The sequence below is a fragment of the Macadamia integrifolia genome, chromosome 7, assembly GCF_013358625.1.
Source record: "Macadamia integrifolia cultivar HAES 741 chromosome 7, SCU_Mint_v3, whole genome shotgun sequence".
NCBI lineage: Eukaryota > Viridiplantae > Streptophyta > Magnoliopsida > Proteales > Proteaceae > Macadamia > Macadamia integrifolia.
In genome coordinates this window covers 24,316,691-24,341,098 of record NC_056563.1, presented here as the reverse complement: position 1 = coordinate 24,341,098, position 24,408 = coordinate 24,316,691, and the positions used below count along the sequence as shown (strand labels likewise).

The 24,408-nt window shown below is 39.1% G+C and overlaps 2 protein-coding genes across 12 annotated transcripts in view; both read right to left on the bottom strand.

The window, feature by feature from the left end:
* The window catches only part of LOC122084075 (SAC3 family protein A-like), a 41,109-nt gene extending 32,652 nt beyond the window's left edge, over positions 1-8,457 (bottom strand). For 2 of the 7 annotated variants that reach the window (XM_042652110.1, XM_042652115.1), the window contains exons 1-3: positions 8,219-8,456; positions 8,021-8,075; positions 7,723-7,794 (exon numbers count right to left, since the gene is read on the bottom strand). In XM_042652110.1, the coding sequence (XP_042508044.1) occupies positions 7,723-7,782 (60 nt within the window). In that variant the 5' untranslated portion in view covers positions 7,783-7,794; positions 8,021-8,075; positions 8,219-8,456. Of the gene's footprint in view, positions 1-7,722; positions 7,795-8,020 lie in introns of all 7 variants that reach the window. The other 5 variants (XM_042652111.1, XM_042652116.1, XM_042652113.1 and 2 more) reach the window with 3 other exon arrangements.
* Positions 8,458-14,312: 5,855 nt separating this feature from the next.
* Positions 14,313-20,709, bottom strand: LOC122083075. 5 transcript variants are annotated; one of them, XR_006141562.1, is made up of 5 exons: positions 20,589-20,709; positions 20,367-20,509; positions 17,457-20,269; positions 15,710-17,370; positions 14,313-15,164 (listed from the first exon to the last, which is right to left on the bottom strand). XR_006141562.1 is itself a non-coding variant. In XM_042650752.1 (5 exons), exons 1-5 carry the CDS (start codon positions 20,692-20,694, stop codon positions 16,011-16,013), a joined length of 4,311 nt encoding a protein of 1,436 aa, XP_042506686.1. In that variant the 5' UTR covers positions 20,695-20,709; the 3' UTR covers positions 14,313-16,010. The 5 variants fall into 5 exon arrangements, 3 of the variants coding, with proteins under 3 accessions (XP_042506686.1, XP_042506685.1, XP_042506683.1); XR_006141563.1 differs by having other exon boundaries at positions 14,313-15,147; XM_042650752.1 differs by having other exon boundaries at positions 14,313-17,370; positions 17,457-17,767; positions 17,879-20,269.
* Between the last annotated feature and the right edge of the window lie 3,699 nt (positions 20,710-24,408).

Sequence of the window (24,408 nt, the reverse complement as noted above, 5' to 3'; positions counted from 1 at the left end):
CCCCATACATCTGAATGTGCCAAAGAAAAAGGAGATGCAGACCGTGTATTACCCCGAGGGGAATAACTAACACGATGTAGTTTTCCAAACTGACATGACTCACATTCTAAACTAGAAAGAGAATTAAAACTGGGATCAAGTTTCTGTAGGCTTTGTAAAGACGGATGACCCAACCGGCAGTGAACCTGATGAGGAGACAGAGTACCCAAACAGGCTATGGAAGGTGCATTGTCTTCAAAAAGGTACAATCCCCCAACCCTACAACCTCTACCAAGCATCTTCTTCGTCGTAAGATCCTGAAAAACACATGAGTCGAAGAAAAAGGTTATAAAACAATTGTGAGCTTGTGTAAACTTGCGTACAGATAATAGGTTGAATGGCAACTCAAGCAAATAAAGGACAGATGACAAGGATAAAGAGGTATTAAGACAAACAATACCAGTACCATTGACCTTGGCAATAGAGCCATTGGCCAATGTGACATTAGCAGAGGACTTCTTAAAAGAGGAAAATATACCTGCAACACCAGACATGTGGTCTGAAGCACCGGAATCGATTATCCAGGGACGAGAAGAAGAGAAGAGACACGAAATGGCATTACCTGTCTGAACAAGAGTAGCAGTGGAAGGTGAAGGTGTTGGATTTTGAAACTGATTGTACCATGCAAATTCATCGATCATTTTGACCATCCTACTCTCAGACAATCCGGGTTCGTCAACAGTAGCTGAATTGGAAAACTACTTTTGAGGGGGTTTGCCATGAAGTTTCCAACAGAATCGTTGGATGTGTCTTGGTTTACCACAATGATGACATGTGCATGCTGTCCCTGAATTACCAAGGGAGGAGTTCCCAGTGAATTGTCCCTTATTACTACCATTACCTGTACCCCGTGAGGTTCCTCGATTATTAACTTGTGCTGTAAGTGCAGAATTTTCCACTGGAGTGGAATCCTGAGAAATCTCTCAAGATACCCGTAAGACTCAGGAAAAGGTATCTGCAAGAGATGTCACCTTATCTCCTCTAAGAATCTGAGAACGAATAGAGTCATACTCTGTTCCAAGGCCTCCCAAGAAAACCATAACTGCAAGTTGTTCCCTCTGGTCTTGCATTTTCTTCACACCATTGCTAATAGGGAGTAGAGAATTCAGCTCTTCATACATCCTCTTGAAATCAGCAAAGTACTGAGTTAAGGGTCGACCCTTCCTATCAGTCCGATAAAAATCTTGAGATAGCTCATAAATACGAGAAAGGTTGTTCTGTCCAGAGTATAGAACATTCAAATAGTCCCACAACTCCTTCACAGTATCAATGTGGGTAACAACATCGACTATGGAGTTATCCATTGAGTTCAGTAGCTGTCCGAGAATACGTGCATCAACTGTATCTCATGTGGTATCAGTGGCATGTTTTCCCTTGGTAAGATGATCTTGCTGATCCCGACCAGTCAAAACAAGCTGCACAATTTTCTTCCATTGATAAAAATTGGCAACTCCTGCAAGTTTCTTTTCTGTAAGTCTATGTGATGATGAAGACATCACTTCTGTGACAACTTTCTTCCCTTCTGTGTCAGCCATTAGTGCACACAGAAAATGATCAAACAAACTATTGATCTAATCACACAAGATCAGCCAGCAGTTCCTTCAAAAAGTACCCCCAAAGTTGTTCAAAACAGTCCTAAAAAATACTCCAAACAGTACCTCAAATAACAGCAAAGTACAGTTCAGAACAGTCCCCAAAAAATCAGAAATAGTACCCTCAATGGTACTCAAACTAGTCCCCTAATATTGGCACTAAATAGGACCAAATATTAGCACAACATAATCAGAGATAGACTCGACAATTTCACCCAGATTATCTTTTTTTTTCTTTAATAAAAAAAAAAAAAAAGACCCAAAGAATGAGGAGAGAGAACCTGCGATAGGAGTTAACCTGGGCAATTGCGGTTGAGACTTGCACACCTCAGTTTGGGCTGAAAATTGGGTCGAGTGTAGCTCTTTTATAGGCAACAAAAACCTATAAATCTTGGCAGATTCTGATGGTCAGATACAAAGTTCTTAAACTTCTTGATTCTAGGGCTTGAAGAGAAAGAAAACAGCAGTAATCTACAATTCCAGCAGCAGAGGTGCTCAGATATCCTTCAGCTAAGGATCGAAGGCTCTTTAGAAGGTACTAAATCAGCCTGCAAAACGTTGAACAGATCTGACTTCGATTGGCCTATTTTCTGGAGACCGATTCAAAGGGAAATCCAGAATTTCTTCAATCCAAAAGAATTCCAAAACCAGGCTTTCTTCTACTAATTTGAGTCACCTCTTTTAACACATATGACAGATTCTCACATTCAGTCCTCCATTCCCATTCTCAGCCAACTAGGGGATGAAAAACACCCCCTTAAAGGAGCCGCGAGATTCTTAGAGAGAGACCAGAAGTCGTAGACCCCTTTTTTTTTTCCTTTTTCTACTTAGTAGGTGAGAAGGTAGGTCCGATTGTTATTGTGTGGATCAGACAAGCTCTGATACCATGTAGAAATTATAGAATAAGTAAAAGAGAGGGAGAGAGACCGAGAGAGAAAAGAGTGAGAGAGCCTTTTACGGTGGGCAGACTCAATCTTGTAGATTGGACTGCCCTCCTCTTCTTATTAAATAGATAATTCTCAACTACAATAGTAGTAGGACAGCTGTCCTACTCTGACTAGAAATATGAAACAAACTAGGAAACTAATTAGCTAACAACTAATTAATCTAATTAGTAAATTACCACAAGTCCTAGTGTACTAAGACTCCTACCCCAATTGGGGAACTAACTTTATCGTGGGGAGGAGTCTGCGCTATCTTGCAGTCTCCTCCCTCTCCTACGATGCTTTCTAACACCAATCACGTTGTTACTTGAGCAGAAACCGACTGATCATCCATTCCCCCCACGATCTGAGGAGTGGGGGCCAAGATCTCATCCATAGCCTGTTGCATATGCTATTGTTCCAACCATCGAGCCTTGAACAGACCGACTCTCCCTTCCCCAGCTCCGGTTAGGTACAAAGATATCCCTAGCCTGGCTGGCAAGTAGCTTTGTAGGTTGGGAATTCACTAATGGTTGTGAATGTATTTAACGATTGGCCACAGTTGAGAACAACATAACCTAAGATGCTAGGTGTGGCTCAAAGAAGAGGATCATGAGTCATGACATATGATGTCGTAGCAGCAACCGTAGCACGGGGAACTCGTCAGAATGTGACGAATTTGGGTACCTCTGTGGGTGGATAGGAAATTGCAAAAACCTATCGACCTAAAATAGGAGGTAGAAGCAATGAGGCGTTGTAGTGAGCCTCACTAATACGCATCTAAGGGGGGTAGGGACTACTATGGATTATCACAAATGAAGTGAAGGAAGGAGTGCCGACCACAAGCAAATAAAACTATTAAGATACGGAACTCCAGTATATACTCACGTTATTACCGTACGGACTAAACGAAGGGACAGATAGACAAAACCTCAGTGGATGTTTGCTATTAGAGGAGATTAGTAGGGGACTTATTCCACTGAATGAATGGGATGAATTCTAAACCGCTTTCCAGCAAATCAAATAAGGCTCTCATGAACTTCGGGAGCTACTTCTTTAAGCTCCGGTTGTGGAATTTTCCGTTCATACGGCCTCTCGATCGTGTTTATACAGCTCCTGAGAAGCGATGATAAGAAGAGGATCCTACGAACCAATTATTTCCTTGATTCATCATAAGTAACATTTTTTTCATGATCGCTCACAGTCGAGAAGGAAGATGGTCCAAAAGAATGCTTCGTCACGTCATTTCGACTCCTCCATTTAGAAATTGATATGGTCCAAAGGAATGCTTCGTCATGTCATTTCGCCATTTAGAAATTTACTCAATGAACAAGCCATTCCTACCTCTCAGCAAGAGGGTGGAATAGCTTCCACATTGTGTGTACTAGAAACCAGCACCCAAACAGTAGCAAAAAACAGGTAGAAATTTGTGAAAAAGGCAGCTTGACCAAGGCTACTTGATTGTCACCCTATCTTCCATGTGGGAGATTGTCCCTACCTCCTCCTACTCATCCATCATCTGGCTGTATTGATTCTAATTTACTTTCGGATCTGTATCCCAACCATCCAGCTATCAACCAGTTTGGGAGGTGCATTCTTCATTCAACCCCCTCAAAGCTATTGTACCAAGGGTTTCTTCAAAATCTAATGCTACGTTGTTGCTTAGCTTTGCTTGTTTTTTGTTTGACCATACATCCATGTCATGTGGAAAAAGAAAGACAATTTCAGTCATTTATGATTTAAAAAAAAAAAAAAAAAAGGCGTAACCAGGTCACAAGGCTCCAGCCACTGCGGGTTCTGGAGAGGGTCAAAATTTACCAGTCTTACCCCAGCTTCACGGAGGGACTGTTTCCCAAATCGAATCCGCTGCCACATGGTAAAATCATATCCCTCTTTTATATATATTGTGACCCAATGGTAAATATTTGGACAGCTTAAAATACAAGTTACTGAAACAGATGACTTTCGTCATGCCACCAAGACAAAAGGTCCTCCATTTATCCAATCTCTCGATTGGTCAAAACGGACCTCCATGTGGCTCGAATCAAGTCCCCCTCCTGTTAAGCCACCTATCAAGATACCAATCCCCACCCTCCCCCACCAACCAAAAAAAATAAACTATGTACCAGTAAAGGAAAAGAACAAAATTTCAAATCCATTCACTAAAATGATTCCAGCACTCCTTGAATGAGAGAATGGGATCATAGAATAGCTGCAATTGCATCCGAAATTTTTCTGTTCACCAAGTTCTGAATTTACACAGCAGCAAAAAATAATTTCGACATGTTGGCACCTCACCCTTCTCCTAATGTCATGCTAAGCTGGGAGTTTAAGACTCAAATACCTAGAACATCTCTAGGCCACTTCATATTATGTTTGCACCACTTAATATTATGTTTGGACATTGACAAAGAATGAAACAGACATATTCACCTTCCCGCTTTAATGCTTGAAGCAATTGGCATTCCCAAATGAATGATTAACAAGCCTATTTTCAAATATCCATGGAACACCAATAGAATATCAACCACTTTCCTGGGAGCTGCGTCACACCAAAATCCGATCCCCATAATACCAAAATTGAAATAAAATGTTCCACACCACCTCCAGTTAAACTTTTACAACTTTTGAGCATGTAGCCAGTAAAAACAAAAAGCTTGGGCTGTACTTCAACAACCAAACCCAATCCACCACTAGTTTCTCATTGACATAACTGATATATGTGTGCATTTGGCACCAGTCCTAAAGACTTTGCAGCCTCTCTAGTCTTGACCTTCAGCACATATCACCACCAAAGAATTCTGATTATCTAAATTGTTTGTCATATATTTTCCATTTAATCATAAACTTCTTCAATAGGATGTGGAATGGATGTGGAAGTTCCCCATCTTAGCGATCAGCGTGTTGATCACCTACATCCTATTTTACTTCATCCTTTCCAGTTTAAGCAAGGAGCTTATTAGGATACTCAAACAAACGATGAAACTTCTCCCCTCATGTGGCATTTTCAGTGCTTTAATCACTCAGCTTGCCTTCAATGCTAAGCAGCAGTTGTGCAAGTATTCTCTATCATGGTTCAATCATCCTTTTTTCTTCTTGATAAGCAACACAAAAAATTCTTAGGATAAAAAGCAGGTCTGCACACACCCATAAGAGTGGTGAAAGCAACCTCTCACTTCAGAAATTAAGAGCATGAGAAGTCTTTCAATCACTTCAAATCAGATCAACATACATTACTAAAGCCAGATCCAAGAACTCCATTGAACTCTTTCTTTGCGCTGTTCTATCCATAAGGTAACAGCCAATAACATAGCACAATCTAGGAATTTTCATTGTTGTATTTTCAAAAATTTATCTTGGTTTCTTTCATTCGAAATTCCATAGGTGACTGTGGTTTCATGCACCAAAATATAAGAACTTTGTACCCAAAAGGAAACCATAGCAAAGCAGAAACAATATCTTTGTATTCCTTATCACACAAAACCAGCAATCAAAATTGTTAATTAAAAGCAGCCACTTCAAGAGAGATCAAAAGGTTAGCTCCAGATTCCTGCTCCTTCTTATAACGGATAAATCTATTTGCTATCCTGTACACTCATCCCTGTAGATGATCTAAAGTAGTACCTTCCCATTGCCCAAAATCCAGGAAAATATTTCCATCCTTAAAGGAGCTTTCTTTCCCCAATATTTTCTAGAAAATGCATCTATCTAAAATCTTGAAACAATATATATTGAGAAAGGAACAGAAATTTATATTTCCAAAAACCATCAATTCCTATTGAAATTCTCCAACTAAAAACCTTTAATCCTTTTCAAATAACATGTCATGCACTTCCAATTCTCTTTCCGAGAAATCTCATCAAAATAAACAGCACCAAAAATATCTCTGTTGGTCAATACAGACATCGATCAGCAGTAGTGGTACTTTCAAGTTTTAACTATGGTAAGATTAGTACCATCAACGTTAAAAATGCACCAAAAAAGTTATTTTTAACAATTCTTCCTCAATTTGAAGATCAATATGGATGCAATCTTCATAGAATAAATTCTGATACAAGAAAGTAGAGCAAAACATGCTGTTACACCCCTTGGTTATTCATAATGATCATGATCTCCTCATTAGTCTCGAATCCAGCACATGTAAGCAGCTCAAAAGATATCACCATATGTCTCTGAATAAATATACAATGTTGCTTCAAGCCTCTAATCATCTGAACTGCATGAGCACATGCTAATTGTTGTTGCATGGTCTCAAGGATCGTCCATTAGCATCAGGTCCAATGTGAAACCCCATGAGCTACCTATTATCTAATAACATCAACAGTCTGTACCCATATCAAGATCAGTGTGTTCAAAGCCAACACCTCATGAGATTGTCTGCTCTGTGTATTTATACCAGATCAAATTATTTTGATTTGATTTTATAGGAACCCAGAAGTTTGTAATGGATTGAAAAAACAATTATAATGAACATGATAGTCGTTTCCAATGGGCAGATAAAAAGCCAACATCATTGAAACACACAAAACTAAAGAAGCATCTCTAAGATTAGGCTTCAGAATGACCATCACTTTGAATATTAAGTTGCTTGCCCCAATAGTAAATAGAATCTGAAAGTAAATTGGTCATCAATCCTACTTATCCTAAGATTTGAATTAAAAGAAAGTATTTTCTCATCCACAGTATCCAAAACTGAAGTTGGGGGGAAAATGTTTTCCTACAGACACAAAATGGCATACCAAATAACCAGTAAATGATTATAGTTCCACTAACAGCTAAAGAGTCCAGGGACCATGGCAATGAAATCTAAGACCTTTCCCAACATCGGAAACAGCAGCCAATGAACCAAAGAGTTGGGGAAAGCTCAAGGTTTTGGCCATAGTCTGAAGGGAGTCCACTTGAAGCCAATGAAAATATACCAAGTAACGTAAGAAGCTTAACTCTATGTCTATCATAATTCGTAAAAGAGTGTTACTTCCATTTAAGCTAAGCAACAGTATAGTTGTGTATATACATCAAACATCAATCCCCATAATCCCAATTCCAATCAATTACAACTAAAACTTTGAATATAATTTATATCAAAAAATAAAAATAACAAAACAAAACGAAGCAATCATGCAAATAAAAAATCTTATGTCAGAACCAGAAATCAGCCGGGAAATTACCTCAAGCAAATTGGGGTCCTGTTCAACTACAGTATCAGTAGTGTGTACTTGGTTCATCATTCCGTAAGCATCCTGATACAGTAAAAAACAGTCAATACTCAATAAAAAAAGCTCCTACACAGTTTTATAAACACAAGAATCTCACCCACACAGAGCACCATCTAATTAGATCCAAATTGCAACAAGACCAAATAAAGTAAATAGAAAACACCTCTTTCCTCTTTCAATTCTCATTAATCAATAAAGTTCAAAACCCTAGAGCCATTGACTCCATATATGTAAGGCCACCAATCCTTACCCTCTGTAGTCTCAATGACGCACAAGCCAATCGACCCCCACCAAAAAAACAGAGACTTTCTTGCAGCGGATTTGGAAGATCAGAAAAGAAGAACAGAACAACAAAAAACAAAAACAAATAAAATTCAATAGGGAGATATTCAGTGTTACAGGAAGAACCCCCAAAACAAAATTCAATGAATGATGAGAGGAAAATCACCGACAAGTCACATAAACAGAAGATGAAACCAAAAAGTAACAGATTGAGAGAGAAGAAAACAATTTAGCTTTCTTATATAAACAGCTACGGAAATTGAGAAGCAGGCAAAGAGGAAGCGAGGAGAAGAGAACAGAGAAAGAGAGAGAGAGGATCGCTCCTTTGTTATCGATGATGAAACGGTAAAGGATAGTAGAAGCTATGGTATTGGATAAAAGTTTCAAACTGTTCGAAGAATAAAAAAGAAACCCTCATTTTACCAAAAAAAAATCAATGGAAATTTTCTGGTTTTTTCGGTCTTTGTTTGGGTCACTATCGACCCATTTTGATTTCGATTTCTATTCATTTCGTAATACCCCGACCCGAAACCACAGGGTTGGATTCAGATTAGGGGCTTGGTAAGTGAGTCCACATCCTCTGCAATGAGTGGTGATGTGCGATGCATATTGGATAATTGAAAACATCTGGGCGCGTGCCCAAAAGGATCCGAACCACCCGATGCTCACTACACCAGTGCAGCAACTAGATACGATTTTCACACTTGGTAAAGACGATATTCAGATTGAATAAGGTATTAACCATGTAACCCAAGGAGATAGCACAGTTGGTGAGCAATGAACTTGGTACGAGCCATAAACTCGAGCGTCCTTAGTTCGACTCCCACTAGGCACACACTTTGGGCCACTCACACAGGGTTGTTTGGTGTTCTTCACTGTTTTCAGTTAAAGTTGAATGGTTCTCATTCAACCCCAGTAATGCCCCAGTTCATGCGATTATGGGGTCAATATGGGCATGCGGGACTAGTCTTCACTTGAATTGTTGTCATTCTACCCTAGTGATGACCTGGTCCATGCTGTTGTGGGGTCATTATGGGTCCATGGGACTAGTCAGGCCAAAGGCCTGGATACCCATCGTTAGCAAAAAAAAAAGGTATTAACCGAGTTTGTTCGATTTTGATTTGAAAATTAGGTTCTTATTTGATTTTTTGATTTGGTTTTAGTTTTCACATATTGTATCTTAAATCGAATCGATACCAAACCAATTGACACCCTTAATTATATCAACCTTCAGGAAATCCCAAGTCATACCACCATTGCCCACCTTTCAAAAGGTCGGTTCAGTCTGATTTTTTCCAGTTTCAATCCATTCGGTCGGTCCGGTTGCTTTTGGTTTTTATCAACTTTTAGAAACCCAAACCAAAGACAACCGATGACAAAATTCGACCCAATTTAATTCGGTTTTCTTGGTTCGATCGGGTCGGTTTTTCTAGTCCAGTTCAATTTTTGCACACCTATGCAAGATTGCTTCACTTAGAAGAAAACTATAGGTCTGGATTCTGGAATTTGGATACATACAACCAGGTCCAAATACTTTGGAATGTGTATCAATATAAAAGTATTGAGATGTATCACGAGTGAAGGCCCATATAGGAAATTACATTAAAAATTAGATGATCTTGGCATGTATTCTTTTTTCTTTCTTCAAATATGAATGAGACTGCCAATATGGTTGGTAGCTTGGTGGAGAGAAGTCCTCGCTCCATTGCCACTCGAATCAGTTGGTTGTGGGTTCGAGTCAGCACATCCCATTATCGTTTGTTGATCCTGCAAAGGCACTGCTTGCCATATGGGGGTTTTGGCCCCAGGTCTATGATCATCACAATGGAGTATCATTTTTTTTTTTTTTTTTTACTATGAATGAGACTTGGCAGAGTAGGGAAAGTGCAACTCCTACTCACTTAATGCATGCCAACTAGATGAATCCAAAATATTGAATAAAGAAAGAAAAAAGCAATTGGTTAGATGTTATATGTAGAAAAAAGATTATCTCCAACGCCAAAAATGAGTGTTTAAGTTATTTCAGATATTGGATGATTGAGAGATAAATGGTTAGACACCTAAGTTGTTGGAGAGGAGTCGAATCCCTAGATATGGGCATTAATTCAATCGTTTGGTTTACATTTCCACTGTTTAGGTTGTTCAAACTTCAAAGATCTATAACTTTTTTGTTTCATTCTCAATTTGTTTTGTTTTATTTTAAAAATTATGAATATTATATTATGTATGATGCGACCTATTTATTTATAAAATTTTGACATCACTTGACTCAACCTGACAGGCATAGCTTTTAGATCAAGCTTCCTTTTTTCTTTTTTTTTCTCATATTGAACGCTAGTTTGCCCAATTATCAGTCTTCTGTTGGCCTATTGGGTACCCATGTTCAATCATTTGAAGGGTTTGTAGCCGCTTAACCATTTGGGATGCCGCATGGAGGTTTCCTTTTAGTTTTCTTATGGTCTTTGTTGACTGGTTTTTTAGATGAATTGAATTGTTTTCTATTAGAAATGCTGAAGCACTGTAGGGGTACAAAGACGTACAAATGTACAAGGGAGAAAGATAGAAGGAGAGAGACCATATTGCACTGAAGTAGTGGGGCAAAGTAAATCCCTTGTTGAATTGAGTTCTTCGTTCTTTCAAGCAAATTTTAAGGCCTAGTTCTCACCCCACGATCTTGCATATGCAGAAGTCTTGTATATTGAATACATATATGTTTTTTTTAAGCTTATTGAAAAGTTCAATCCGTGGATAGACTATTATATTGACAACATGTCCATCAAATATATGGATAAATATTTATTTATTTATTTATTTTTATTTTTTGTTAAGATGAGGCTAATCAATTTAACACGTGAAAGTGGCATGAAGAAAGGGGTAACAGATAATGATGCAACAAAACCTCACCCAAAGAGAGATGACGGGAAATTAAATAGTCAATTAAAATTTAAAGTTACAAAATTTCAAAAGCGAAATTTAGAAAGAAAAAAAAATATTTAGAAGAGAGGGGATCAATGCTAGGGTAAGTGGGCCCTACATCAACATGAGGGTACATCCAACAAGGGTGAAATTTTTATTTCACAAGATAGGGCGATCATTTCGCCATTCATGTGTCTGGGCATAGATATAATGTGTATTATTTTTTCATCAGGAAAAGACTGACAAAGGGAGAAAAAATTATAAATAATTTTTCATCAAACGATATGGATCAGAATATGGTTCATTGATTGAATATTCTATTAATATTATTGTTTGTGTTATTTCATCTTAATATTAATCCTATTTATCACTGTACTCCTGACAGCCTTCTTATTATACAAATTTAATTTGTTCACATAATAGATCCTAACACCCCCCCTCCCCTTCTAGTGTGTGTGAGTAAAAGTCCACTTGGGCAATTCCCTAGTTGTAGATATAACAAAAAAAAAAAAAAAAGATCCTAAACCACAACAATCATGGTTTAGTTGTTGCAACCTTTGCTCACAGCGTTCACATATTAGACCCTAAACCATAACAATCATGTTCCTATCTAAGTAATTGATCAAGCTAACGCAATTCATCATGAAGAGTCTAACAGCACATTATATTGATAGTGAAGGATGTGTTGAAATGCAACCCTAAAACGATGTAGAAGATAATGAAAAAATAAGAACAAACAATGCATACAGATTTACGAGGTTTGGCAAGATTGCCTATATCCTCGGTGAGATGAGATCCTACTTCATTATCAATGGAGAATAGGGCTACAACGTTCGTCCTCACGCCTCTCAGTATTTCTTACATTAATGAGAACGAAACTCTCACTACAAATATATAGTAAAAAACCCTAATCCAGAAAGTACAAAACTGCCCTAATCAAATAAAAAATTCAAGCGAGGGATTGCCGTCCTACCTATCGAGGGGCCTGCACCTATACTCTCTGGATTAAACTGTGATGGAATACAATACGTCGTACACCAACAGGATGATCAAACTTTATATGGGGATCAGGTTGATTGTAAATTAGGGCACAAAAGTAACAAGCTCCCGCCTTCCCCCCACCCCCCCCCCCCAAAAAAAAAACCCCCCCATAAAGAGTTCCTCAAATTTAATGTGGACATAGCACTATTGAACACAAGAGTGGTTATAACAGTTACAGTTCAACCCCATGAAACATCACTTATCTAGGATATGTATAGATCCTTGCTTCCTTGCAACCTAGGGGAGCTTGAATGCTAGACATTTAGGAATTGTTGCTTTTAGCCATGGTAATACAGCAGGAGGCCTTGGTTGTTGAAGGAGATGCTTTTGGCTATTGTTCAGCTCTTGCATGAAAGGGGTAGGCACCTCAAGTTTAATGTGTGTATGTGTTCAGATAGGATTTTGTGATAATACGAGTCCTTTTCTTCCACAAATGTCCCTCTAAATGCTCTCAATGGCAGCATAGAGAGGTATTTATGAAAGAAATGTTGCCACAAAACCATATGTGAAGCTTTCACATACAAGGAGCTGAGTCAGGCTAAGAGGAAAAATGATTGAGATTGTTGATTAAGAAAACAAAGGATATTTTGTAAGTCATAAATATGATCATAGAATGATGTTTTCATCATAAATATGCAAAAAAAGGGGGCTTGGTTTTTGTTAGAAATACCAAAGAAAATGAAAAGTGAATAACTCATAAGTTGTTATAATAGTAATCCTGAAAACTGTGTTCTCTCTCTTACTTTAATTGCAATTTTTATTTTTCTAATAAAAAAAATGAAATGGATCTAGCTTTTACAGGGCAAAGGCATATAAATTTAATTTTCACTATTTTTTTTTTTCAGTAAGGCTTCAATAATAAACAGGCATTTTTAACAATGGGTAAAGTTCATATGCTTTCAAATGCCACCAAAACACAAAGGGAATGTGTTATAAGACAGACTGTTAATGAGTTCACAAATGCAGTTCACACATCCAAACTAAGATTATTCACATTATACTATAATGTAAGGTGCCTGTTCTCCCTTTCCATCAAGCCCCAATAAATCTATATTTTCATCATAACTTTATTATGCTGCTTGGTTAACTCTTTAGATTGAAACTAGACATGTTAGAAATGGGCCTCTCTCCTCATAATTCTTTAATTCCCACAAACATATCAACAGAATATCTCTTAACAAGCATCCTTAAGCACTTTCTCTACCTTGGTGGACAAATTATTTTAAGTGTTTCTCCAATAGACGCTTAGATAAGAGTAACTGTGTTTATCCCATTAGAAATGTCTTTCACCAAAAATGGTGAGAAAGACATGTTTCATTCAAGCAAATTTGTAATTTGCTAAAGAAAATTTAAGTCTTATCCATTGTTGGCAAACTAGGTTTTGACTAGAAAAACTAGGCCGAGTTTGGTCAAAATATTATAAACCTCATTAAGAGACATGGAGACCCGTCCTGTATTAAAAAATGACAAGACTAGGACCAAATCATACCGAGTCATTAAAGACTCGTTTGTTTTGCCCGAGTCTCAACAAAACGGTCAATTCTTATCAAAAGTTTAAGTCGACAATTCTGAATAATTTTGAAACAAAATATATTCTAATGACGTTAATTGTTCAATGACTAAAATCTTTTGTATTGGATCCAACGACTATTGAGTGTATACATCTAAATTTTAAGAAAAAAACATGATTCATGACCATGATATCTCCAAGCCGGATCTTATCACTTTCATCCAAGAGAATGAATGACGAGCTTCATAAAAAAATTTGAAAAACAAACACTTTTATTCTATCTTGTCTCATTTAATTTATTTATTAATTATTTATTTAGATTGCTTAAGAAATACTAGTATGGAAATAAGAGGGGGAAATTTGACATGACACGCATGGTTTTTTGTGACTCGCTCCAACTCACTAGGATTTAAAGAGAATGAGTCCAATCACAAAACCTGATTTTCCAACAATGGTCTTATCATCAGAAACCTTTGGTTTAATCTATTCTTTTTTGGAATTAGCTTAAATGAGGAGAGGGTTCAGGGGCTTTATAGATAAGTTCCTGTCTGCATCTCATAGGGAAAGTGGTTTGACTCTCACATCTTGGTTGACAATCAGCCTTAGCTGCCCAAATCTCACTAGGCACTGAACAAAAATCAACTGGCAGCAGATATCTTGTTAATCAAAATATATTGTTTAATCAACCCTCGAATCAATTAAACCCTGCAAGGAAAGCATGAGATTGATGTTAAGAATCACATCTGTCACCACCCACCCAGTCTCCCACTGGATGTATATCTCCAACCATCGATTCATCAAGAATGTAAGCATACCATCACATCTATTCCCATGGTAATCCCTGAATTTCCTTGTCAAGATAATGAGCACATGAGAAAGTGAAAGTAAGCATACAATCAAATCCATTCCCCTTATCCCTGCCAAGTACAAAGGATTGATTTCAACTCTGGATACAGTGCCCACCACCAGCCGACACAGAGTAGAATGCTTTCTATTCAATATTTACATCCAAAAAAGGAACGTGGCTTCGGAAAAAGGAAACAGGAAAACAAGAAGTCCCACATCAGAATGGAATGACCCCAGAGCTGCAAAAAACACCTCAACAAGTAAGGTGGTTCTATCTTTGATGCATGGAAGTTATTATAGATCTTGATGCATTTCCAGGATTCCATCTTTCCCAATTCCAGAAGCCATGAACTAACAACTTGCATGTTAGTTGAACTACAGTTTTGTCAAGTTACCTTTGGGTTAAACAACTTAAACCCAATATTCCCATTGCTTACAAAGATTTCATGGCGACTCCACATTCCCAGTAACTTCAGGATCAACACCATATTCTCATTCAATCAAACCAGAAAGCACATCAAGAGAATACCAAATACCATCCATAAGCAATGTATCCATATAAGCATTTATCATCTGTACATTATACCACTAGAGACCTCTTACTTTGGACTTCAAAATGTTTCAGATCAAGTGCCCACTGCAACAGACCGCAGAGATATTCTGCTGCACCCCATATTCCACTTAATATCAGGCTCCTAGCATCTTCTCATGCAACCAGACCACAGAGCGCCCCAAGAACATAAACATGTGAAGCATACCATGTTACCTCTCAGCAGTACCACCTGCACAGCAGTACCACCTGCACAGCAGTACAACCAGTACAAATTCAAGGGAGCATGCAAGCAGATAAAGTTCAACCAGTTAATGACTCCCATGTCGCAATAGAAGCAACAACCAAGGTCCTGATCATTAACAACATGAGCTGCAGATCCATGAGGTTAATGTATTCCATGTCAAAATTGAAGCATTAACCAACCTCCTGATCATCATAACCTAGAGCCACAGATCCAAGAGGTTAATGACTCCCACAAAAGACAGTTCGAACCAAGGGGCCATATATGGGTAAATTTGTGGAAGTATATCCAAACCAACTGATGCAATTAAGAGGACCTTCATGACTTAGCATAGTTAATGGCTCTCTGTAGCATACCTTCTACTGACCACCAAGTATTCACAAAACCATATAAAAACTCACAAAGTAGTCACCAACCAAGGATTTACATAAGCCATTAGTACCAAAGCAACGTCCATTAACATAGGATGAGCTGACATAGATCTATGGCATATAAAAGCAAAAAGTGTTACCAGAATATGTAGTTACAGATAGACTAAGGAGTACTATACCACGTGCAGATTCCATCGGATCATCAGCAGGCATTTTATGTAGAGTGAAGCAGCAATGATGCAAGTATAGTTCACCCAAAAGGTCAACACGTATTCTTTTCATAGGTTGATCAGCCGGGGTGCAACTGAAGTAATTTTGAGCACTTCACAAAGAACTACATACAAAAGTTAGTGATTTACTTCTGAGTTCAACCAAAAATAACTTCAGCCCTCACAGAATTGCAGGACAGACACATTAAGCTTTTATTATACCACCACTTGCGGATAATTTAATTATCATAACAGACAAAAATGAACATGATCAAAATCTTCTTCTTTTCACCCGAGCAACATCATCAAAACCAGCATCATTCCAGCCCTGTCCACCATGCCTGTAATTTTCTTCTTGTTCTTCAATACTTCTTGTTCTTCTATGCATATTACCTGGACGGAATTTAAGTCGCCTATCAAATTCTCTTTCCCTAAAGCTGCCTCGTTCATGAAACTCAGTGTCAGCTTCTGGACAGGGCTGATTAGGCCTAGGACCATCCTCAAAATGAAATCGGAAGTTCTCAACATGATTGTCATTGTATGGAGGCCTAAAAGAACGAATAGGTCCACGCCTCTCATTGCACTTCCTCCTCTCGTCAACACCTTCACCTCCTAGTTCATGAAATCGTCCGGAGCGCATAGGCCCACCAAAGTACTCATCAGCCTCTATTCTTTCTCGAGGATCAATCATATCAAATCTCCTATTGTTTCTAGGCAAACCCCTGCCCCTGCCCCTGGCAGATGGGCTCCTATTTGATATGAATGGCCTTGGATGCTCATTCTCTCTAGAAGAACCCATCTCCCTTATCTCATTAGGTAGTCGAGACATGTAGGGGGGAGAACCATGCCTTCTACCCACTATATCATCAGCAAAACAAGGACGTTGATGAGGAGATCTCATCCTGTCCATCCTGTATACTGGTGGAGATCTACGACGAGTCATTGCGGGGTGTCCATCAAAACCATCAGGAGATCGTCTAGGAGATGACCATGGACCAGGAGATCTGGATCTTGGAGGAGATTTTGACCGAATTCGAGGCACACGAGGAGGAACCCTCCTGTGAACAGGTGAAAAGCTTCTGCCCCCCATCAGAAAAGGATCCACTCGATCATATTGAGGTTGGGAATGTGAAAATACAGGATCCAAGATGTCTTCCGGCATACCCCTCAAATATTTCTCTTCATGTCTCAATCCACTAGTGCATCTATCGGGGCTCACATCTCTAGTTGGTCTGCGAACCACATGTGTACCAGGACCTCCTCTACCAACAGGTGATCGTCTCCTAGATAATGGATGACAAAAAACTGATAAATCATCATTCAAGGGTTTCCTCCCTCCCCTGCCAGAACCTACAACAGTACCATCAGGGGCAACAATGAGGCCATTGCACTCAAACTTAGCAGCAGCAACTGCAACTGCATTTTTAGGTCTAGGTAGTCGAAGACCAATCGGACCATTGTAGTGTTCTGAACCAAAGTCATGATCAGAATCCCAATCGCCATGTAGCGTGTCCAACCGATTGTCAACCCTTCCTCTGCAATGCAGAAAATCAGATCCAGAGTTTCCAACTGCCTGATCTTGATTCCTCTCTCTTTCAAACTTGCGAGCTCCATCATTGTAGCTTTCATCTCTGAAACAATTAGCACAAATAGTTAAATTTCAGTGCACCTAACCAAGAGGCTGAAGAAACAGTTAGAAAACAACAAGATTAATCACCTATTCCCTTGACCATGTATTTTATCACCCTTGAGTACAACATCAGTATAAATTTCCTTTTCAATTAGTGATGGCAACGACCTCCCGGGAATAGTTCTCAGTCTACTTGAAGATGACCCATTTGAAGCTCGAGGCAAATTTATAATGCGCCTTCTGGTGCCTCTACCATTGGCATCTTTAGTTGCTTCATCACCATCAATTGATGGATCTGCCTTTGGCAAAACCAAATGATTAATTTCACCTGGATCAGCTCCTTTGACATGCTCCTGTTGGCTTATGGCATCAGATTGAATATCACCTGTGGCAGTCCCCTGGCAATCACAAAGTGCATGATTGGATGTTAGATCCCCCTCATGACCCATCGACCCATCTTCCCTTCCTGAACAATTTAGTATTTCTCGTCTAGCAGCTCTAATTGTTACCTTCTCATCAGATTCAGTATGTGGCATTCTGACTCCCAATGATTCTTGTGATGTTGCAACTTTGCCCGCGTCTTGATCATTTGTTTCATTAAGCAAGCTGTTGTTGCACTCTCCTCCACAAAAAGCATTATTTGACTCACCATTTTCTTCTATTTTAGCACTTCTGTCCTCACCAGTGGATGTAGAGACATGATCACCACACATGCTGGCATCCTTATTTTCAGACTCTCCATAATCAATATGCTCTTTTTCTTTTTCCTCACACTCACCACCTTCATGCAACAATGGTTCTCGAACCTCACCATCTTCAAAATCATCTTCTACCCGATGTTGTTTATCTTCTACACTGGTAACACCCATTGCATGACTACCATCTGATTCATCGCCAGTATCATAAGAATCATCCTCCAGCATATCCGTAGAAATGTTGATCTTTTCCTCATCACTATCAGCTACCTCACCATGCTGATATGAATCTGGGCGAAGCTCATGAGTCAATTTTAATCTGGAAGATTCCAGATCAATACCACCTGAAGCTTTCGTTTCTGAAGTAGCTATCATAACAACTCCTGTCTTTGATTCCTTGGCATCATTACCAACAGATTCAGAAGCCACGTCAGAATTGACCCCACCATAACTTCCACATGCTTCCAGTGTTACATCACCTTTGACAGGTGTTTCGTTTGTACAAGAAGGTAAATCTAACTCGCAGGAAACCTCTGCACTCCTGGGAATATCCACTGCATAAGCATGAGACTCCGAAGGGCCCAATAACCGCCCAGTACCATATGTTTCCATTCTACAGGTAGGAAGTTCTGAACAGTGCAATCCATTCTGAATTATAGGCATACCTGCAGTGCATGTTGCCTGCTCTACTTGGCTTTGCATTTCTCCCACTGGAATATCTGAAAAGTGCAATCCAGCCTCTATTATAGGCACACCTGCAGTGCATGTTGCCTGCTTTAATTGGCTTTGTATTTCTTCCGCTGGTTTGAGGACTCCTTGATAATTTTTGTATACTGGCTCAGACTTTACATACCCATCATCTACCAATTTCATATTCCTGGTCTTCAATGATTTGAGGGATTCTTGGCTGTGATCTTCCAATGGTTCAGATTTTACAATTCTAGTATCTGAAATTTTCACAGAGCTTGCGTTTGCAGCCCTAAGATCCTGCTTGTTCACCTCATCAAATGGCTCAGACTTTACAATTCTACCAACCATTTTAAATTTTCTGGCTGATGACACCACTGTTTCAGATAATTTCAAGTTAGTTTCTACTCCCATTGAATCTATTTTCCTTGGCATACAATACTGTTCTCGACTGAAGTTTGACTTGAGGAGACCAGATGGACTAAGGCAGAGATTAAGAAGATCATCAGATATAATTTGTTTATTATGAGGGTTGGAGAAGCTGCGAAGCTTAGACTTGTATTCATTTTTATCAAGAATGTCTTTCCCTAGAGTAACGCCACTGCTGCTTTCAGGTTCCCCAAAAGCCATTACAGCCGAAGATACTACAGGCTCAATACCAAGTATGGCAGCTCCATCTGACCCATCAGCACCACGTAATTTGTGAGAAGTGGATGCATCATTCATGGAATCCTCCCATGTGTCCATCATAGTATTCAAATCCCAATGTGACCTGTTAGCAGGTGGAAGAGTACCACCAATCGCCGACTCAGAAACATTTCTTCTATTCTTTACATCAGGGTCTGCCTTGGCCAGAGTCAAGTTCAACGAACATGGATCGATAAGTTCTTGCTTTCCACAGCTCCCATGGCTGTCTAGACCTGTCAAAGCTGAAATAGTTGGTTCCTTTGGCACTAATGGTAATTCAGAATTTCCTGAAGAATTCAGAAGTTCAAAACCATTATTGCTCTCAAGTTTCTCCTTCCAACTTGCTCCTTCCACAATTCCCAGCATAGTAGTTCCCTTTTGTACCAACTGTTGTTCAGCATTTTCTGGAATTTTTGGGTAGACTGGCCTATCAGCAGCCATAACTTCCTGTTTGTTGCTCTTTTCAGCACCAGAACCTGAGGCCACAGCATAAGTTGGTTCCCCAAGACCAAATCCAGGAAGATTAACCTGAAGATTAACCTTACTTTCAACAGAGTTAACATTACTATCAGCAGAAGATTTACCCTTTTCTTCCAGGGAATAACTTCTGGTTGTACCAGAAATCCCAGAAACATCCCTTGCATCACCTTCATTTGAAGATGACTCTGCCTTTACATCAGAATGTTCTTTCTCTGTTTGACCAGGTTCCACTGCCTGTGATGACTGTGTCTGAGGAGGTGACTGAGACACAACAAATGGGAACCTTCTTTTCTTGATGGGCACACCTGCAATAGAATCACTAGGATGCCAACCGACGGGTTTAAACCCAGGCTGCCAATAGAAAATTGAATAATCAATATTCAATGAAATAGAATTATGTAGACGCCCCTAATGTTACTTAGCAATATTTTAGTTAGGAAATAAACACCTCTTCATATCCTGAAACTGGCATGACTTCAAGCTCCTCTAAGACTAGATAAAATAAAACTCTAATATGAAACAATTTGATTTTCAAACGAGAAAAGTCCACGCTTCTTGTTTCTGTTTCTTGTTGATGTTCCTCCAAAATCCCTACAACAGATCAGATTAATCTTGTCCGTTGCCAAAGAAACTCAATTCAATATCTCGTAATCTTGCATTGATTTCTAACCATTATGAAAGGACAATTGGAAGTATCCTAAACGGCTTTGCAGGTCGTTAAAGTGCAGAATAGACGAATCCAGTAAACCCTGGAGAAGAAAGAGAGAGAAATACATGTTAGTTATGCTGTTTGACTTTAATCTGATGCAACGCAATCAAGCAAAATTCAGGCAAATTAAAAATCTTGAGAAAACCATTGGGGAATTTGCAGTGACAGATTGATAACCAAAAGTTTCAGATCACATACGATTTAAAAACATCCGTAAAATTTTACATACTTCAACACTAAGGCAACATCTAGTAACAAAAATAAACATCACACATACTCACTACCGTAATGAAACCCAACCAAATGGCATCTTATACAATACAACAATGTCCGTTTGTGATTAAAAAAAAAAAAATCATTTTCACAAAAACCTTTGGAGGGGAAGTGACATAAAGATGTTAAGAACTCAACATCTGCTGTATTTTTTTACACAAACACCGTGTTACCGGCAATCAAAACCACTCCTTATAATTGCAACTTCTCTACCTAAGAAGCAAACAACCTCCCAAATGAATGTTTAAGCCTCCAAACTATTATTATCCCATAAAAGTTGCTCCCTGCGAAGCAGACCTAGAAAACAAACATCTAGAACTAGCTGGTCCAAGTCAAGTGGCACTGATGGAACAAAGATCTGATATACATACTGGGTAAGCCTCCCAATTAAGTAATGTAGAACTAGGATTGACAAGTCAATCTAGTCCCAATGTTGCAGGATACTCTGTAAGAACTTGAGCAGATCAATAACACTTTGTGTAGTTGAGAGAAGAAGAAGATGAGTTAAGGAAGAGGACCTCTTGTGCTTCACACCGCTGAAAGTCAATTGGATCAAACACCAATTCCATCAGCCTTGATCAAACACAAGACAAATCTCCATGTAGAAGACAATAGCAACAACCATTAATTTTTTTATCAAAATCATCTAGGCCTTTAGGAGCCTCCTCTTCTTTATTTATAATGTTAATGGGGGAGGGAATTACAAAATAGAAGGTTCCTCAAAAAGGAAACCAAATATTCTCCTAATACAATAGCTACTAAAAACTGAAATTAGAAACTAACTGAAATTAGAAACTAGTTGAAAAAGGAAACTAACTACTAAGGACTTGACTCAATTAATAACTTGACTCATAAGGAAACAAATATAACTCAAATCAAGCCCAACTAGAAAGGAAACTAATGAAAATGGAAACTAACTAGTAATCCCGTACTCAATCTTAGAGCCCCATTTTTAGACCCATAAAAGTGGTCTATTATACTCAAAACACATGGGATCAAAAGCCTAACATGTATGGAACCCAACCCTAGGCTTATTCCTAATAAAACAAGTCTATTTTGGTAATTAATCTGCATCAACTCTCCCGGTCTTAAAAGAACTCGACTCCGTCGAGTTAGGTCGTGCTCCCAAGATTCCCTTGTAAATCGCTCGCCGATGAGGTGGCACATATCTCGAAATAGAAGGGAGCATAACTCCAAGAGGAGGGAGAGTAGGTTGATATGTCACCGGAGCAGGAGTCAGTCGACGACGTGGCATGTCTGATAATGCATGTGGCCTCATTAAGTACATACGACCTCCTTGCTTCACCTTTATAGTGTTCCGTGCACCATCATAGAGAATGCCTGCATGTCGCTGCCAAGGTCGCCCTAGAAGAATGTCGCAGTGCGCCAATGAGGTGACCAAGCAGGTGACATGGTACTGTAGTGGCCCAAACTGTAGATGTACTCGAACAACTGCAGTGGCCTCTTCTCGAGCTGTGGGTCCAAAACCTCGCACGTGAATCTTCTTGAAAAGCTGCTTCTGTGGAAGGTTGTGTGCTCAAACAAATTCAGCAGATATAAAATTTGCTTCTGCCCCAGTATCAACAATTGCATGAACATCAATAGGGTCGGAGCCGTGCAGGAGAGTACCCTTCTGTCTGAAGAGAGGAGCTTTATCAACTAGTCTATTCGAAAAGGATGAAAGGCTAGCTGAATGAGCTTCTACATCCTCATCTTCATCATCGACAATATCATCGTCCTCGAGCGGATAAGGATATAAATGAGATTCATCTTCGCTCTTCTCTGTCGGCTGCTTCTCTGCTACGTTCACAGAACGAGTCCTGTTGGGACACTTGTTAGAATAGTGACCCTTCTCGCCACAACTATGGCATATGATATTCTTCACCCCAACACTATCCTTGTTGAACTCTGACATTTTTTCTTCAACTCTGCGAGCTTCAGGCTTCTTTTCCTCCATACGCGGTGGAGGTCTATAAACTGAAGAAGTCTTGAGCATACCCTTCCAATAAATGGACTTCTCTTCAGCTGTCTTGGCATGTGCCGCTGCCACATCAACAGACCTGAAATCAGTGTTAGCCAACTCAAGTCGAATCTCAGTACTTAACCCACTGATATATCGCATCACCCGTTGTTGGTCTGTTTCCTGAAGTCGACACCTTGAAGACAGTTTGTGGAATTCGAGGGTGTATGAATCTACATCTTTGTTCCCTTGTTGCAAGTTAAGTAATTTATGGAATATTACCTTTTCATAATTAAGAGGAACAAATTTTTCAGTCAGGATCTGCTTCATGACTTCCCAATTGATAACGGGTCCAAGTCTTCTGACAAACCTTGCATGTAGTACATCATCCCACCATGAACATGCATACCCAATAAACTTGGTGATGATGAGTTCACACTTCTTCACGTCTGGAAGAGACTTATACGCAAAAATTCTCTCCACTTTGGTAAGCCAGTCAAGAAATTCCTCAGGTCCTTTTTCACCACTGAACTCGGGAACCTCCACTTTGATGCCATAATCTCTGTCAAAAAATTGCCGAGTGACATCTTGGGGAACAACTGGATCAAGTTGCTGCCTCTGAGGTGTATCTTCGATCCGTAAAGTGTTGAGCTGAGGAGGTAATGTAGAGGGTCCTTCTTCAGCTCGCTTGTCGGACCTCTTCATAAAGGCAATCATCTCTTCCATAAACTTATCAAACTTGGCTTCAGTCCTCTCAAGCCTAGCATCAGTATTCTGTTGGTTCTCGGCTAACTCACGATACAATTTGTGCAACTCAGCATTGGTGATGAGACTTGCCATGGTTAGAAAATTGCAGGAAAATTTGCTCTGATACCACTTAATGTAGAACTAGGATTGACAAGTCAATCTAGTCCCAATGTTGCAGGATACTCTGTAAGAACTTGAGCAGATCAATAACACTTTGTGTAATTGAGAGAAGAAGAAGATGAGTTAAGGAAGAGGACCTCTTGTGCTTCACACCGCTGAAAGTCAATTGGATCAAACACCAATTCCATCAGCCTTGATCAAACACAAGACAAATCTCCATGTAGAAGACAATAGCAACAACCATTAATTTTTTTATCAAAATCATCTAGGCTTTTAGGAGCCTCCTCTTCTTTATTTATAATGTTAATGGGGGAGGGAATTACAAAATAAAAGGTTCTTCAAAAAGGAAACCAAATATTTTCCTAATACAATAGCTACTAAAAACTGAAATTAGAAACTAGTTGAAAAAGGAAACTAACTACTAAGGACTTGACTCAATTAATAACTTGACTCATAAGGAAACAAATATAACTCAAATCAAGCCCAACTAGAAAGGAAACTAATGAAAATGGAAACTAACTAGTAATCCCGTACTCAATCTTAGAGCTCCCTTTTTAGACCCATAAAAGTGGTCTATTACACTCAAAACACATGGGATCAAAAGCCTAACATGTATGGAACCCAACCCTAGGCTTATTCCTAATAAAACAAGCCTATTTTGGTAATTAATCTGCATCAACT